At 48.8% G+C, this 14,755-nt stretch overlaps 1 protein-coding gene across 1 annotated transcript; it reads left to right on the top strand.

Moving 5' to 3' along the window:
* Nucleotides 1–220: 220 nt before the first annotated feature.
* On the top strand, nucleotides 221–700 carry N7446_012329 (uncharacterized protein; the record flags this gene model as incomplete). The annotated part of the gene is made up of 2 exons (XM_058521071.1): nucleotides 221–494; nucleotides 618–700. The coding sequence occupies 2 exons, from the start codon at nucleotides 221–223 to the stop codon at nucleotides 698–700; spliced, it is 357 nt and encodes a 118-aa protein (XP_058366437.1).
* Between the last annotated feature and the right edge of the window lie 14,055 nt (nucleotides 701–14,755).

Below are 14,755 nucleotides of genomic sequence, written 5' to 3'. Positions count from 1 at the left end.
ACCCATGATTCCGAGCATGTCCAGGACGGGCCATCCGACTCCAAATTTAAGTGATAGGCCAAACACATGGTCTTTGGAGATCCAAGAACGAGGAAATAGTTCGTTCTTAAAGTGTTTCACCTGCTTCTTTCTCCGAATCACGTCCGTCACCTCTAATGCCTAATAAAAAATTGCCAAGCTTCTCATTTTTGCAGTCCTTGTTTGTGTCTTTTCTGTCAGTATGGCCATAGTGTCATCTCGTCGGAACTCATCTCCAGAAGTATCTCTGATCTTCAGAGACTATTCCATTCCAATGAATCAGATGAAAGGGCCTTACGCTTTGTCAAGGACACCCAATGATCTACGACTCCCCTGGCTTATGCGGGCGCTTTGCTATACCCGAGAAGAAGCCTCCAAGAACGTCGACCGATTTCATATCTCGAATATCGAGCAGTTGGGTTCACTCAGCGGCATAATCGCGGGTGGTCGCATTAACCAGCCTCTGAAAATGATCGGTAAGAATATCGAACATGGTACCACCTTGATGGTGTCTTGACATTGGGTTGAAAACTGCGATGGTGAGTTCTATATCGAACAACTGGACAGTCCTTGAACTTTTTTCTAATATATAAGAACAGGAAGCTGCTCGTTTGAAAATGACACCCCTCACGGAGAAGGCAAAGCGCTTCTTAAACAAAAGGAAATGTACACAGTCGAATGAATTGATTCTAGCTTCCTCATAAGTATTAGCTCACAGCTGCGACCGTTTCTTTTTAAACAGAGCCCCCAAGGATCTCCAACCCGCAGGCAGTACTATGCACTTGGCTTGGCGGTTTAGATCCCGGTCCCGCACATTTGTAGACTTGTCTCCCCTCAATATCCGGCGTGGCTCGATATACACTGCGTTGAATATACATGGTCTATCTTCGCATTAAAAGGCGGAACTGGGGTGGGTGGGCTGGGGCTGGGAATGATTGATTATTAGTGGCTCTTCAGTGGAATTGGGTCTATGATGCTCAAGCTTCGAGATTTCGGAACGGTACGTCCCACAGCTGCCAGAATATACTACTAGGAATGAAACTTGTGAGATCGTAGTGATTAGCAATCCGTCTCAGGAATCGTGGGACCGATCTATCGAACAATAAGTTAACGAACCCGCCAAAGTGCAAGACCGTCTGATATTTGAACTAATTCCTTGCTCACATACTCGCTTGCACAGAATTTATTGCACAGGGCCAAAGCTGTACCGTGGTAACAATTTCCCGGATCAATTGAGGTCGGTGTTTGTCGAGAGCAACTGGAATCGAAGTTTTACCCCTGTTCGCATTGTACGCACGCTTTTTTTGGAAATTAATCAGAGGCCGTATAGAGGAAGGTGACAGGACGAGCTTGGATTGGCTCATTTCTACTGTCGTCAGAAATTTTTCGGCAACCCAGAAATAAGTCACCTACTAAATGCGGAGGGTTTATTGGGCACCTCTCGAGGGACACAATAGCCTTGTGGGTGTGAATGCGGGATAAACCCTCAATATTTGCCTTATAAGTTGCATCTATTCCATGAAGCTATCGCGCAATGCAGAAAGAGAGAGCTTGTACGAAGACTGGAACTATAGTATCAATGCGTGACACTTGTAAGCATCTTACTTTTCGAATGCTGTACATGAAATTGTTTCCGTCCCCTATTATATATAATTCCTCAATATAATACCTATTCCGATCATCGCCCAGCTATTCCAATTACCCTACTTCAAAGAAAAAGAAATCCAACTAGCACTGTGAGATTCAAGTCGGCTTGCTTTCACAGAGCCAAAGTTGAATTGTCCAGGGTGGTACTTAGGATCGTGCTGCTCAGGAAGTACGATACTTCGTCTCCTGACTTTGAACGCCATGGTCTTGATAGATCCCTTGGAGCAAGCAGATTCTCTTCGGAATTGGTGCTCTAAATTCTCCATTTCGCCCGCACGTTGCGGAAGTAAACTCAAAGTCAGGATTTCCGGACCGCGCTCTCTTCTGGCTTAGTCCATTTGAGTCGGGTGGATAGTGCGGTGAGTTTGAATGGCGAGAGCTCTGGCTGGTGGACGACTGCTGGTGTGGCCCAGGAAGCTGTGGTGGCGCTTTAAAACTGCTAGTGACAAGTAATGCACCACCAGGCTGATCAAACGGTGGATCATGGTGGCGGCCAGATGACAATACCCCGTCCCCGCTAAAATGTCCACTGGGAACCGCAAAATTAGCATTGAGAACTGAGCTAGTTGTGAGTAGTCCAAACTTCGACCACTCCTGGCGAGCAAATATGGCAATTGAAGGAAGAGGGTATAGGAACAGCTTACTCGTCATATACCGGTAGCAGACCCGAGTCAAGTCCAGTCGAGCACACCGATGCCACCACCCGACCGGAATCCGATCCCCGGCTCGGGTACCGTCCCACTGGCCTTGGGGCAGAATGCGGTCCTTGGGCTCCATAATATCCAGCCGGGTCTATTCCTGAATGCCTCCACTGGGGCGTTACACTGGGAGATATGGAATGATTCCTCGAACCCTCATGGCGGTAACGAAGCTCTCTGACGTCCATATAAACTCCCATGTGCGTTATGGGGTACTTTGTCGGTTCCATGGGTCTCCTCATAAGAATAATCACCATGGAAGTTGTTTCGGAATCATCTGGACGAGGGTTTCGAGTCACCTTTGCATAAGAATTTTCGTTAGCATAGACGTAGCTCCATACCATCCCGGGACATTCTGCTCGTCGGTCTTGGACGAGCCGGTCGACTTGAGCACGCTGGTTGGGGCTCAGTTTTTGGTACTGCCATTCAACCTCAAATTCTTCTGCACGCGAATGGGTCAGGTTGCAGAGCTGTTCTTGTTTCATATATAGCTCGGTTCGCTCTGCGCATGCCCAGGTTGCCTCTTTTCCTGCTCTGTAGAATTTGTATGCTTCAAAAAAGGGCCCGCTTGATGGAGAAAGATAGCTTTGCTGGGGGAAGTTCGCGGTGGCTCGTAGGGGGCGGTAGCAGTGGAGCGTGTTTCTTGACTGCGGCATGATTCGAGATCATCGGAATTGGCTGACATTTGGTTGGGCTGAGATTGATTGAACGAAACCCTTTATAAATAACTTGGAACTCGCTGAGACCGGAAGCAGGTTATATACCGCTGCTGTAGTTGAATAGTTCCCGTGGATGCGCCACCACTTCCCGGGTGTCAGAAATGCGTCTAGGCAACGATTGAGTCAGCCGCAGGAGTATACCTGTTCACCCTAGTCATTTGCGTCACAAGCGAGATAACGGAGTAGAATTTCCACTTTGGCCGGGATGCTTTTCCTAGGAATTGACATCTGGACTCAAGCCCGTATCCTAGCCCATGTCGTATAATCCTATAGCAAAAGATTATTCCAACTGCTGAGCTGTTACGGACATACAAGGCACCAACCGATTATGGGGCCGCAACTTACGGATGGGCCACCGAAAGCAAACCAATCTATCTAGACCTCGCCAAACGCGGGTTTGGGGCGGGTTGTCGCTTTCTCCTACCCGCCCACGGGTAACCCGCGCGGGTTTTGGCCTTCATGAACCCGCCCGTGGGTTCTTGGCGGGTACCCGTGGGTTACCCATATAACCCACCAAAATGCATAATAAGTGAACAAAAGTGTATTAGTCAGTAGTGGTAATATTGGTAATTTAATTTTGTCACAACTTTATATGGGAGATACCGTCTCATGAAATGTCTCACCACCTCAATAATATATATATTATATATGTACAGGCAATTGTCCAGCCAGAGCGCGCTCTCCGAACACTTTTGCATCCCAGCGTTGGCACTAAGAACATCCATCGACCCTTATTGATATCAAGCCTCTCGAGGACACTTTAAGCTATAATATCCAGAAAAATGATTGACCAGCCAGTGAAGAAGCATCCTCGCCATCGTTTTACTGTCGCACGAGTTTTGGGTACCCGTGGGTTTAGGGTACCCGCGGGTTGACGCGACCCACTATCTCATACAAAAAACCACCGCGACGCGTTGGGAAAAAAAATCACTCTGATCCCACGAAAATTCCAATTCTTGGAACTCCAACGAGCTTGAGCTATGAGCATCGAATCTCCAAAAGCCATGTCCTCGCGGTCAATTCATCGGTCTTTGAGCCCCTTGCTCTCCATTGAGCCATCATCAGATGTTTCCATGGACTCGGACTTCCAGTCCTCGGTACGATACTCTCAAAATCGCAGATTAATTCAACAACTCAGAGACGCAAGCACATACTAACCAGTTAGCCTTTCACTGGCTCCCGACGTAGCGTCGATAGTCCCGCTCAACAACCTCCAACGATACTTCGACGCGTCGGACCGGACCGCAGAAAGAACTGGATATTGTACGAGCCTGAACATTCCAGCAGTTTTTTGACTTGGTGGCAAAAAACAGAATATGGTCAAGTGCTGAATGGCGACGGACGGTCTAAAATAAAGTGGTCGATGGAGTCACATTACGCTGAAGTTTGGAAGCATTTCGACCAAGTTGCGGGCATTGAAACTGGCATTCCCAAAGTGATCTGTAGGGCTTGCTTGACCCTACTTGATCATCCACAGCACAAAAAGCACGGCACAAGCGCAATGGGAAAGCACCAGAGATCCAAGTCCTGTCGAAAGGGCCAGAAAAGAACATGCCATCAAGCTCTCGTGTCAAACTCAATCCAGAAAGCCTTCTTGGGAGTACCATCCGGTCCGAACAAGTTCACCACATCGCAGTTCGAGGAGCGGCTGCTGAGGACCATTGCTTGTCTTCGTCTGCCCTTCCAGACCGTTGAAAACCCTGAATTTCAAGCACTCCTCAAGTTCATCCACCTCGGACCGGGAGAGCTAGAAATGCCTTCAGCAAAAACCTTGCGACGACGCCTGCGTGACGCTGTAAGAGGACAACAGGAATCACAGTTGCGAGATCTACCCGAAGACGCCAAAGTTTCACTTGCATTAGATTGTTGGACTAGTCCCTTCCAGCAAGCATTCATGGCAATTACAGTCTACTTCATCGATAGAGATTGGAACTACCGCGAGCTGCTTCTTGGGTTTGAGCCTTTGCATGGACCTCACACAGGAGTCAATTTGAGCGACGTGCTCCTCCAGCTGCTCAGAGAAAGACAGCTATTGGGTCGTATCTTCAGCGTTACCACGGATAATGCAACAAATAATGAAACCCTCATCCGAGCGCTGCAAGAATCACTCATTTCTAGTGGCGCCATCGGCTCGAGAGAATCCATTGTCCGTGTTCCATGCATGGCCCATGTGATTCAGCTTTGCCTCAAGCAGCTGTTGGGGCATATCAGAGCTGCTCCCAAGAATAAAGAAGTGAGAAGTTTTTGGTCCAATTCACAAGCTCTTTGTCTCAGGGACTCAGTGGACCATGGTGAGGTGGCGCATACTCTAGCAAAGGCGAGTCCGTTGATTTCGGACCCGTCATATTTGGACATTGCTGACGGTGCCTCTTCCACAGATTCGGTCCTTTGCAGTTTTTGTCAACGCCAGCCCCCAGCGGCGAGATGCATTCCTGTGCCTCCAATCTGGTGGAATGCGACTTTTCCCGTTGCATGATGTTCAGACCCGCTGGAATTCCACCTTCTTGATGCTTCGACGAGCGCGCCGACTAAGGAATACCATCGACAAATACTGCCGAGACCATGACTATTCACAATTTAAAATCACTGACATTGAATGGCGGCAAATTGACTATCTTGTTCACTTGACGAAGCCGTTCTTTCAGTTCACCATGGCCCTGATGAAGACAAAAGACGTGACAATTCACAGCGTCTTCCTCGTGTACAGGAAGCTACTGGAACACATTGAACGCTCAAATCGAAAATTGAGAAAAAAGACGACCCCCTGGAAGAAGGACATGTATGGAGCGCTGCTTGTCGCGAAGCAGAAGCTGAGAGAATACTACGAAAAGACGTATCGTGATCACGGCTTCCTCTATGGCACGGGGACCCTACTTGCTCCTCAATACAAGCTTTGCGCTTTTGACGACGCAGAGTACTCGCAGTGCCACAGTGAAACTTCCAAAAAATACTGTGAATACCTCAGGACATGTTTCTCGCAATATCAGCAACGGAATCCTGAGATGCTCTTCCGTACCGTGCATCGCCCTTCCTTGCAAGCCTCGGAGTTAGATCGGCTTCTTGGGCCGTCACAAGACGCACAAGTCAACGAAGGGTTCGAGCATGACGAGGTCGATCGATATCTTCGCGAGGGTAAGTATTATCGGGCCGCTGAAGCTTGATGACAGACTAATTCCTCATAGCAACTGTCTCAATTCCTCCCCGCGCATATTGGAAGGAGAACGAGCGTAAATTTCCAGTCCTGTCGCGACTGGCTCGCGATTTGCTCTCGGTCCCTGCTACGGGCGCAGGAGTTGAAAGGCTATTCAACAGCGCACGGGATATCTGCCATTACCGCCGCGGATCCCTCAACGAGACAACCATTCAAGACTTGATGATGTACATGTGCTCGGAAAGATTCACTTTGGAGAGCCGGCAATTGAGTCTTCTGGAAAGTCCAGCGGTTGAGAGGGAGGGCCAGGAAGCCCTCGAAGAAGATGAGGCGTTAAAGGAGACTGAAGACGATATTGCTCCTATCAGCGATGTCGAGGAGAACGATCCCATTGAGGATTCCGAAACAGGTCTCGCCGTCGAAGGGGTAAGTGGAGTAGAAAGCACAGCCTCAGAGGAACTTCCAGCCCATGATCAAGTGCAAGATGCGGCGATGGCTGAAGTGGCCGAAGATGAGGACGACGATGGAGATTTGCTCCCACCTCCGGTCACACGCCTCGGCGATAGGTCTCACAAGAGATCATCCGGTAGGGTAACAGTACCTTCAAGCCGGCTGCAGGGTTACGAGCTGTATTAGTCTATGAATTAAGCTTAATCTGTTTTATTCCTCAAATTTATGTACTCCAAAACTTTAGACCATACTTATACCAGAGCCATACCTTGATATAAATCAAAGATACGGCATTATTTTATGCTAGCTGACAAATCACTCTTTTTTGGCTATCGCGGGTTATATGGGTACCCATTTGGGTCGCGGGTCGGGTTCTCAAAATGAAGACCCGCCCACGGGTCTGCTGACTAAGACCCGACCCAACCCGTGGGGCGGGTTTTCGTGGGCGGGTTTGGGTTGTGGGCGGGTTTTGGCGAGGTCTAAATCTATCTATCATCAAGATCACGTGCAACATCCTATACTCTGGCATCCCACGGTATTAAGGGAAAAGAGAAGCGTGACCATGCTCACTGAGCCAGAGCATGATCTACCCTGACCGAACCCACCCGGCACACTGTACGTATATGCAATGCTGCGCAATCCATATAGGAGACGTGGCAAATGCGTCGCAGGAAGCACGGTGCGACAAACTAAACGCACCAAGATAGTGGGACAATCTCGCCTCATTGAGTGTTTTCTACCGACAGCATACGAGAAGCTGCTCTCAGCACGGGACAGCCCTAGAGTACTTTTGGAGAAACAATATTGAGCACTGGATAACTTGAGATGCTGGCTATCTCAGAATGAGTCGCACTATAACATGAGCGACGGATTTATCGCACCAAGATGTCTCCACTGGAGGATCTGGGCCCGACAGCTGAAACGGTGCGATCCGACCGCATACCGGATATAGGCAAATGATTAGGGAGAGCAATCCGTCGCACCATGGGTCGTGGGATAGATAGGACTGGCGGGCGTTGAGGGGTATGGGGGTCTTAATGTGACTTGAGAGCACAGACCTATTCCCTAAAGCTCCTGGGATACATCTCAATTCACAAAAAGAAAAAAAGTCCTCGCGCAAATTATTTTGATGGGCTGGAAAAAGGCATGTGACCTCCAATCGTCTCAATTTTCCTTGGTAGATATGTTTTCGTTGATTTGCCCCTAAAGTTTTTCGTCGAATAATACACGACAACCGTGCGAAATACCAGTGGTATATAATTTACTAATTTCCCCGTTCAAACGTAGTTCTTAAAGCACCTGCACGACGAGATACTTGAAATCTTCCCAGCGCTTATCAACGTACTGGACACAGCGACTTTTCCTTGAAGGTATTTATTTAGATTTCCAATCATTGCTTCAGATTCCATTTGTTCTAACATTCCAATTAGATGTGTTGGTCACGGTATGCGACATTCAACGGTGCAAATGGCTGTGGGTGCACCTCTTATATTGGGGTCCTGCTCTGCACTGATGCCCAACAGCGTCCTGGCCGAACCCCTTGCACAGACGAAGACGGCAATTTGAGAGATCTTCCTCGAATTTATCGTGAACAAGACAAAGGGTACCCTGGTATATGCCCATCATGCCGTGGCATGACTCCTAGCAGCTCCTGGGATTCCGAATTCGGACCGTGATGGAAAGTAGGGAATTACATCGGTGCTGTGTGTATGGCTGTGGAAAGCCTCATAGCTATATTGAGTTAAATTTTCATTTTCACTCTGCTGCCATCTTGATGTTGGACCCTGGGTTCAATGGCAATATGCGGTGATTCCTGTCATCGTCGAAGCCTCGTCCTCATTTTTGTTGCTCCGCCACGTATCTCACAAGAGTTATACACAAGCCTTCGTTCAAATGTTCAGATGCGATCAACTATTCTCTGGCATGTAGCATCTAGCAGTATTTACACAAGTCCTTAGTTACAAACACGGACCATAGCGACCTAAAGTACGTAATTAAAGACAGCCTGAAAGGCCTCTTACATGGACCTCCATCAGATACTACGCAGCACGGAAATATTGAAGGTGAAGGAAAGCATCTCTTTTCCCGGCCAGCCAGTCCCGCCTTCCCGCATGATTCCCCTCTTTTAAACAGTAACCCATAGACCCGGAACTAGATATTCGTACCCCATCAGGACTATACAAGAGTATGAAAGCCTGAAGAGCTACTTCAACTCTTGTCTAGCCGACGGGAGCAGCCATGAGCCAGTTATAAGATTCCAAATACGCAAGAATTGAGGTATCTCAGTCGGCGTTGAAGGGACATCGGATACTAGATCAAGTCCGGTTCGACATATCGCAAGATGGCGTATTCATGGTTTTTAATACAAGAGGCACTGTGCCCCTGTACGTGAAGATGCGAACATGTCAGTGGCTTTTCGTCTGAGTCAGCGTGGTATTTCGGTGAACAAGATTATATCCCTATCAGAACCTCAGTTCCGATGCAAGGGGTTGATGACTCATAATATAGCCAGGTGAGCTACAAGTGAAATCTCGATTATGACAGCCTTCCTTTCACACCAGATTCAAACCTCAATCTTCCAATGTCTTCTAAGAGAGTCATATTGCGACTTCGAGAAAGTGAATTTCCAGACATATCACCCTCAGAGATTGTTGCATGTGTGCAGGCACTCCTGATCTTCATCAATCGCCCTGCTGAGGAGGCACTTCAAGGGAGGCATTTCTGGCACTTCCATCCTTCAACCGGGAAAGCAGATTCGAGGTTTCATATCGTCATCGACATCGATGAAGCCGGTCATTCAGGCCCTATCCAGGAGGATTTCCCTCATGATATCTATCGTGTCATGAAAATCCAAAATGAGATGTGAGCTAATATAATGCCCGTGAACTATGGAGAGCAAAAGCTGACCTCTAATCTTAGTCGGATAGCCAGTTATCGCCGCGAAATAGTACGGGATAATTTATTACGAACGATCCGCCTCTATTCTGATGTTTTCTATCCCTGGGGGCAGGGCCCGGACTGATCTTACCCGTAGGGGTAATTCTGTAATGGACACCATGCCAGGGGATAACTGGCGCGATATCCATCCCTTCTTTCAAAATTGAGAATTTTTCTGCCCCAATTGTACGTCCAAAGCCCCTGCGTGGAGTAGATAATTGAAGTATCATGCGATAAAGGGAGAGCCTTTTGTCTTAGAAACAGGCTGCAGTTTCTATTACAGCAAAGGTCTTTAAAGTCACAATAGCGCGGACTTCGTACGCTGATCTCGAACCAATGCGAGTATACTATATTCCCCCAATTTCCAGCATAACTATCAAAAGCATAAAATTATTGGTGACTGGCGAATGAAACTAGTTCTCTGGCCTCCCATCTCAAGTTCCATCTGGAGCATCAAAAGGGTCTAGCCCGTATAAGGCCCGTTAGGCAACGGTACGGTTGAGGGACAGATCGTTGGCGTTGGAAGCACAAGCGAGAAGCACTAGGCAAGTATAACCCCGAATCTTCTAACATAGCGACGACCCTGTAGTCGTCCGTAACATCCATCTGCTGAGCAACACGGAGCAACAGGCAGGCTAGTCGGACAGTTTTAGCAGTGGGGATCAAGACGACAAGTGGAGTTCTTCATGGAGTGCGGCATTGACTGGTTTTTGAGCTGTTCTATAGGAGTGTTTCTCAGTTAACAATACAACTTGCTCTTTCTTTATATTGTACAGCTTCCAGGAGTTTGTATCGCTTTTAATCATAACGTTAAATGTGTCAAGTTGTGCTCGTAGTAGTAGGAAGTTCCAGTCTGTGGCATATCTTATACCGAAAAGCCTTGTGAGGTGGTGTATCTTTGTGATTGCTCCAAGTCCATGCCTTCTTTCTTTGGGTCTAGTCAGATAGAAATCTGTCCAAGTATAGTACATGTACCATAGTTTTCGAGGAAGCCAAAAAAAGTGACAATATGAACTTCTTAACCCCAACACCCTCCAAATGCAATAATTATACTATACGGACAGACAAGAACATATGAAATCGGTAACTCGGGGCGTGGTGATAAGAACAAAACTTTAGTTGTCTTGTTTCCACCTAAGGGGAAGTCAGTGCGTAAAACCGGCAATAGCAAGAGCGATTTGCATACCTATAGCGGCAGTTTGTGCAACAATAGAATATAGTGCTTCCTTCATCAGCGCTTCGAAGTTGCGCTTCCGTCCAGGTGGCCCGCGCATTTGAACATTTGGGACATTCCATTTCTGTTATGGGTCCATCGCCAATGTCTTTTCGGGTGAGGATTTGTGTTTGAGAGCGTTTATCCCTGAGCTTTGAAGGAAAGTTCGAAGATTCAGATACGTGTGTGTAAGTGAGCATTGTATCTGTTCGGATAAACATGGTCAGCTGAGAGCAAACAAGGCCTAAGCCCAGCGATTTGAAAAACACACTCTTTGCGACTTTTCCACATAGTTCACAAGGTATATTGTCCGCAGCTGACACAGGGAGTAGGTGACCACAATCCTCACAAAATTGTACGACCATGACGATCTGGTGTTCAGGTTAAACAAAGAATTTGCGAGGGAAGAAGCAGGCTGAGAGAAGACGTCAGAAACCGACGGTGTAAGTTTTCGGTCAGGTGACATTGGGTCAGCCGGGTAATAGTTATTCCGCCGGTCAGCATTTACTAATCAAAGCACCAACCATATCAGTGCCTACGATTAGGCCAAATGGAACCGTGGTTCGGTTCGAACCGGAGGTTCAGCATCACGAAAAATACTGTCGAATTGCAGTAGCCCCGGACAATTTCACTCAGTATATACTAAGCATAGAGAATTATGGCCTAGTAAGCTGAATACCAATGTGTTTAGTTAGTCCGGCCAGGAATCACTAATTATCTATCACTAGATATTTGCCCGCAACGGTAAAAGCTTTGTATAGTACCCGCAACTGCATGCAGCCATACATCTAAAAGTTATATGTGAAAGGACCACGCCACGCCACCACCACCACACTATATCTACTGTTGGAAAGGAATAAAATCCCTTGTTTATAATATTAACTCTACAATATTATTAAATATTACTTACCAGGTAGTTCCTAGGAGTACATAATAAAAAAGAACGTTTAGAGGGTCTAGATAGTGATGATGATGATGATGATGTATTCATTTGCCCGATGTAGCTCGCTCTATATATATGCTGCTATGCGGGAGTGCTGTCAGGCCTGCCGACAGCTGGAAGGTGGTCGCCAGCCCACTGGGCGACCGTCAGGGAACTCGCCTTGCGAATTTCTGATCAATCGCCCTCGAATCGAAAGACGTAAACTAAACAAAAGAAATGCACGGATGCAAACATGATAAACACAAAGCCAAAATGAACGTCATTCACCCCTGGTCGCGGGTAGGACCAGGGCCCCGCTTCAACACACCATTCCCACGCCCTCTTCTCTCCAACTGTCCAGTCTTGTCGGCTGCCGCTTGCGCGCTCGCTTGGATCAAGGGAGTACAGTGGACCTGGCACTGCACTCCTAATGGGCGCCATCCTTCTTCTTCCGTCACACTGTCTAAGGGATCATTGTCTCCGCTCCTTTGTCGTCCCCTTCCTCGCCCAGAGCCGTAGGGTCGACTGTCTGAAATTGGCCTAGGAGGCCGGTCTTGACCATGAATTCGGCCACAACTGTGCGGGCCTCCGGTCGTGTGAGGAGTTCGTCCCGGTGGAGAGCGACTCCCTGGTATGAGAGAGCGCTTCTCATCCAGTCTCGCTCGTCCTGGTGCAAGGGGCATTCCAGTAGGACGTGTGTTACTGTTTGGCTGCCAAGATCGCAATCACACCGCGCTGTTTCGCGTCGGTTGATACGATTCAGGTAAGCCCCTAGGCCAATTCGCCCAGTTCTAAGCTGCATCAGAATCGATGTCGTCGCTTTGCGCAAGCCCGTCCAGTATTCCAGCGTCTTCTTTGTTGGTGCTTCAATCAAGCGTTTCGTCGGACGACTGGTCGCTTCCTTGGCCCACGTTCTGTCCCACTCCAGCTTCGCTTCTCTGCGAATTCGTCGTCTCGCTGCGGCTGCGAGACATATGTCTCGGTTGAGGGGGTTATGCAGCCCGTCCTGTTCCTGCGCCGCTTCTTTTGCGTGTTGGTCCACGATCTCGTTGCCAATGACTCCTTGGTGCGCAGGAATCCATCTGAGTTCTGTCCGAATGCTTCTGCCCGCAAGTTGTCGGATCAGGTTGAGGCATCCTGCTAGATAGACCTGTCCTGACGGCATCCGCGGTCGTCTCAGCGCCTTCAGCGCTGCTTGGCTGTCTACAAAGATGACTACCCCGTTTTTCGCCTGCTTAGCCCATGGCTCTGTGCTTTCCAGAACCATTTCAAGTGCCATCTCAATGGCTCGAAGCTCTGCCGCATATACGGTGGACGTATTATCATCTCCCATCTGGCTATGAGCATGTTGATCCTCAAGGTCCACGACCGCTGCCGCTCCGATCCTTCCATCAATTCCGCTCCCGTCGGTGTACAGAATCAAGGGTCTTTCTCTTGGGTCTTTCATCAGGATCTGGTTGTGATTGTTCACCGCAGCTTCTCTGTCCTCGATGATTACCTCTGGTGGCGCTTGCCATGGTGCCAGGACGAATGCCTTTCGACTCTCCCATTTCCTCGTCAAAGTATCCGGGGGAGCCATAAGACATCCGCCCGCCTTCCAAGCTTGCGCCTCCATCGGTGACCATCCAGCCCAGTCTCTCTCATCTGCCGGTCGTCGACGTAACATCGTTGGCGGGACAGCGAACTTTGGTCCTGTCCGTAGTCGAAGGGCCGTTTCTTTCACCAGTCGATTCATGTGAACAGAAATAGGCGGTAGGTGAAGCTCTGCATTCAGTGCCTCTGCTGCCGTAGTTCTGAAAGCTCCACTGATGAGACATGCTGCCTGCTTCTGGATTGCCACGAAAGGCCGACTGATTATGCGTGCCTTGGAGTGACTGATGAGCATAGGTTGATACCACGCGGAAACCCCAAAGAGCATCTGCGGGATTATCACCGCTTGGTAGATCTTTCGCATTGCATAGAGTGAGGCTCCCCACGTTGATCCTGCCAGGCTTCGTAGTGCGTGGAGAGAGACACCGGCCTTGGCCACCGCTTTCTCGCGGTGATGGTGGAATTCCAGACCCGGATCCAGCCAATAGCCTAGGTACCGCTCAGCCGTCCTCGTCGCTGTCACCGTGTGTCCTCGTAGAGAAAGCGATGTGTGTTGTGGGTCGACTTCCCTGGTGTTTACAAAATGCACGAGTGCATACTTCTTCGGGTCAAAAACTGATGCATGTTTCTCGGCCCATTGGTCGGCTTTGCGGCATGCCGCTCTGAGTTTCTTGATGGTTTCGCGTTCGCTGTCTCCCTTTGTCATGAAGCAAACATCGTCGACCCACCCGTTGCTTGTCACACCGTTGCTGCAGTTCTCAACGAGGTCTGCGTTGTAGATGAGATATAGAATGGGTGAGATCGGTGATCCTTGAGGGATGCCTGTAGGTGTCAGGATTCGATCGGATGTGCCCTCGGGCATGCGGATCCTTGTGCTTCGATTGGTCAAGAAGGCCCTCACCCAGGGAACGAAATGTCCCAAGCGACGTTTCTTGAGGTTGTGTAGTAGACGTTCATGGGAGACATTGTCGTACGCTCCGGACACGTCCAGCATTAGCAGAGATACCACTGGCTTGCCCTTTCCCCATGCAGTCTTGATTCGGTCGATGATAGTGTGGATAGCATGATCGGTGGATATGCCCTTTCGCCCGCCTAGATGGTTTCGTGGGAGTAAACCGTTGGTTTCTGCTGCGTAGCTGATCCGTCGCGCGACAACTGCCTCCAGAAACTTTCCGAGCGTGTACAGCAACGCGACGGGTCTGTAGGATTTTGCGAGCTGGTAGTCACTTTTGCCTTGCTTCCGGAGCACCACCGTGATTGAGCGCTGGAAATGTGACGGGTTGTATCCCGTGTTTATGCATGCGTTGAATAACTGGACCATTGTTGCTAGAACCACCGGTATCTCGATAAGCTTGTGCCAGAGAGAGTTTGGTATACCGTCTTCTCCGGGTGCTTTCCCTGCTTTCGCTC

The sequence above is a fragment of the Penicillium canescens genome, assembly GCF_028828765.1.
Source record: "Penicillium canescens strain IBT 15451 chromosome Unknown utg000010l_segment0_segment0, whole genome shotgun sequence".
In the NCBI taxonomy this organism is placed as follows: domain Eukaryota; kingdom Fungi; phylum Ascomycota; class Eurotiomycetes; order Eurotiales; family Aspergillaceae; genus Penicillium; species Penicillium canescens.
This window is presented reverse-complemented; position numbering and strand designations above follow the sequence as displayed.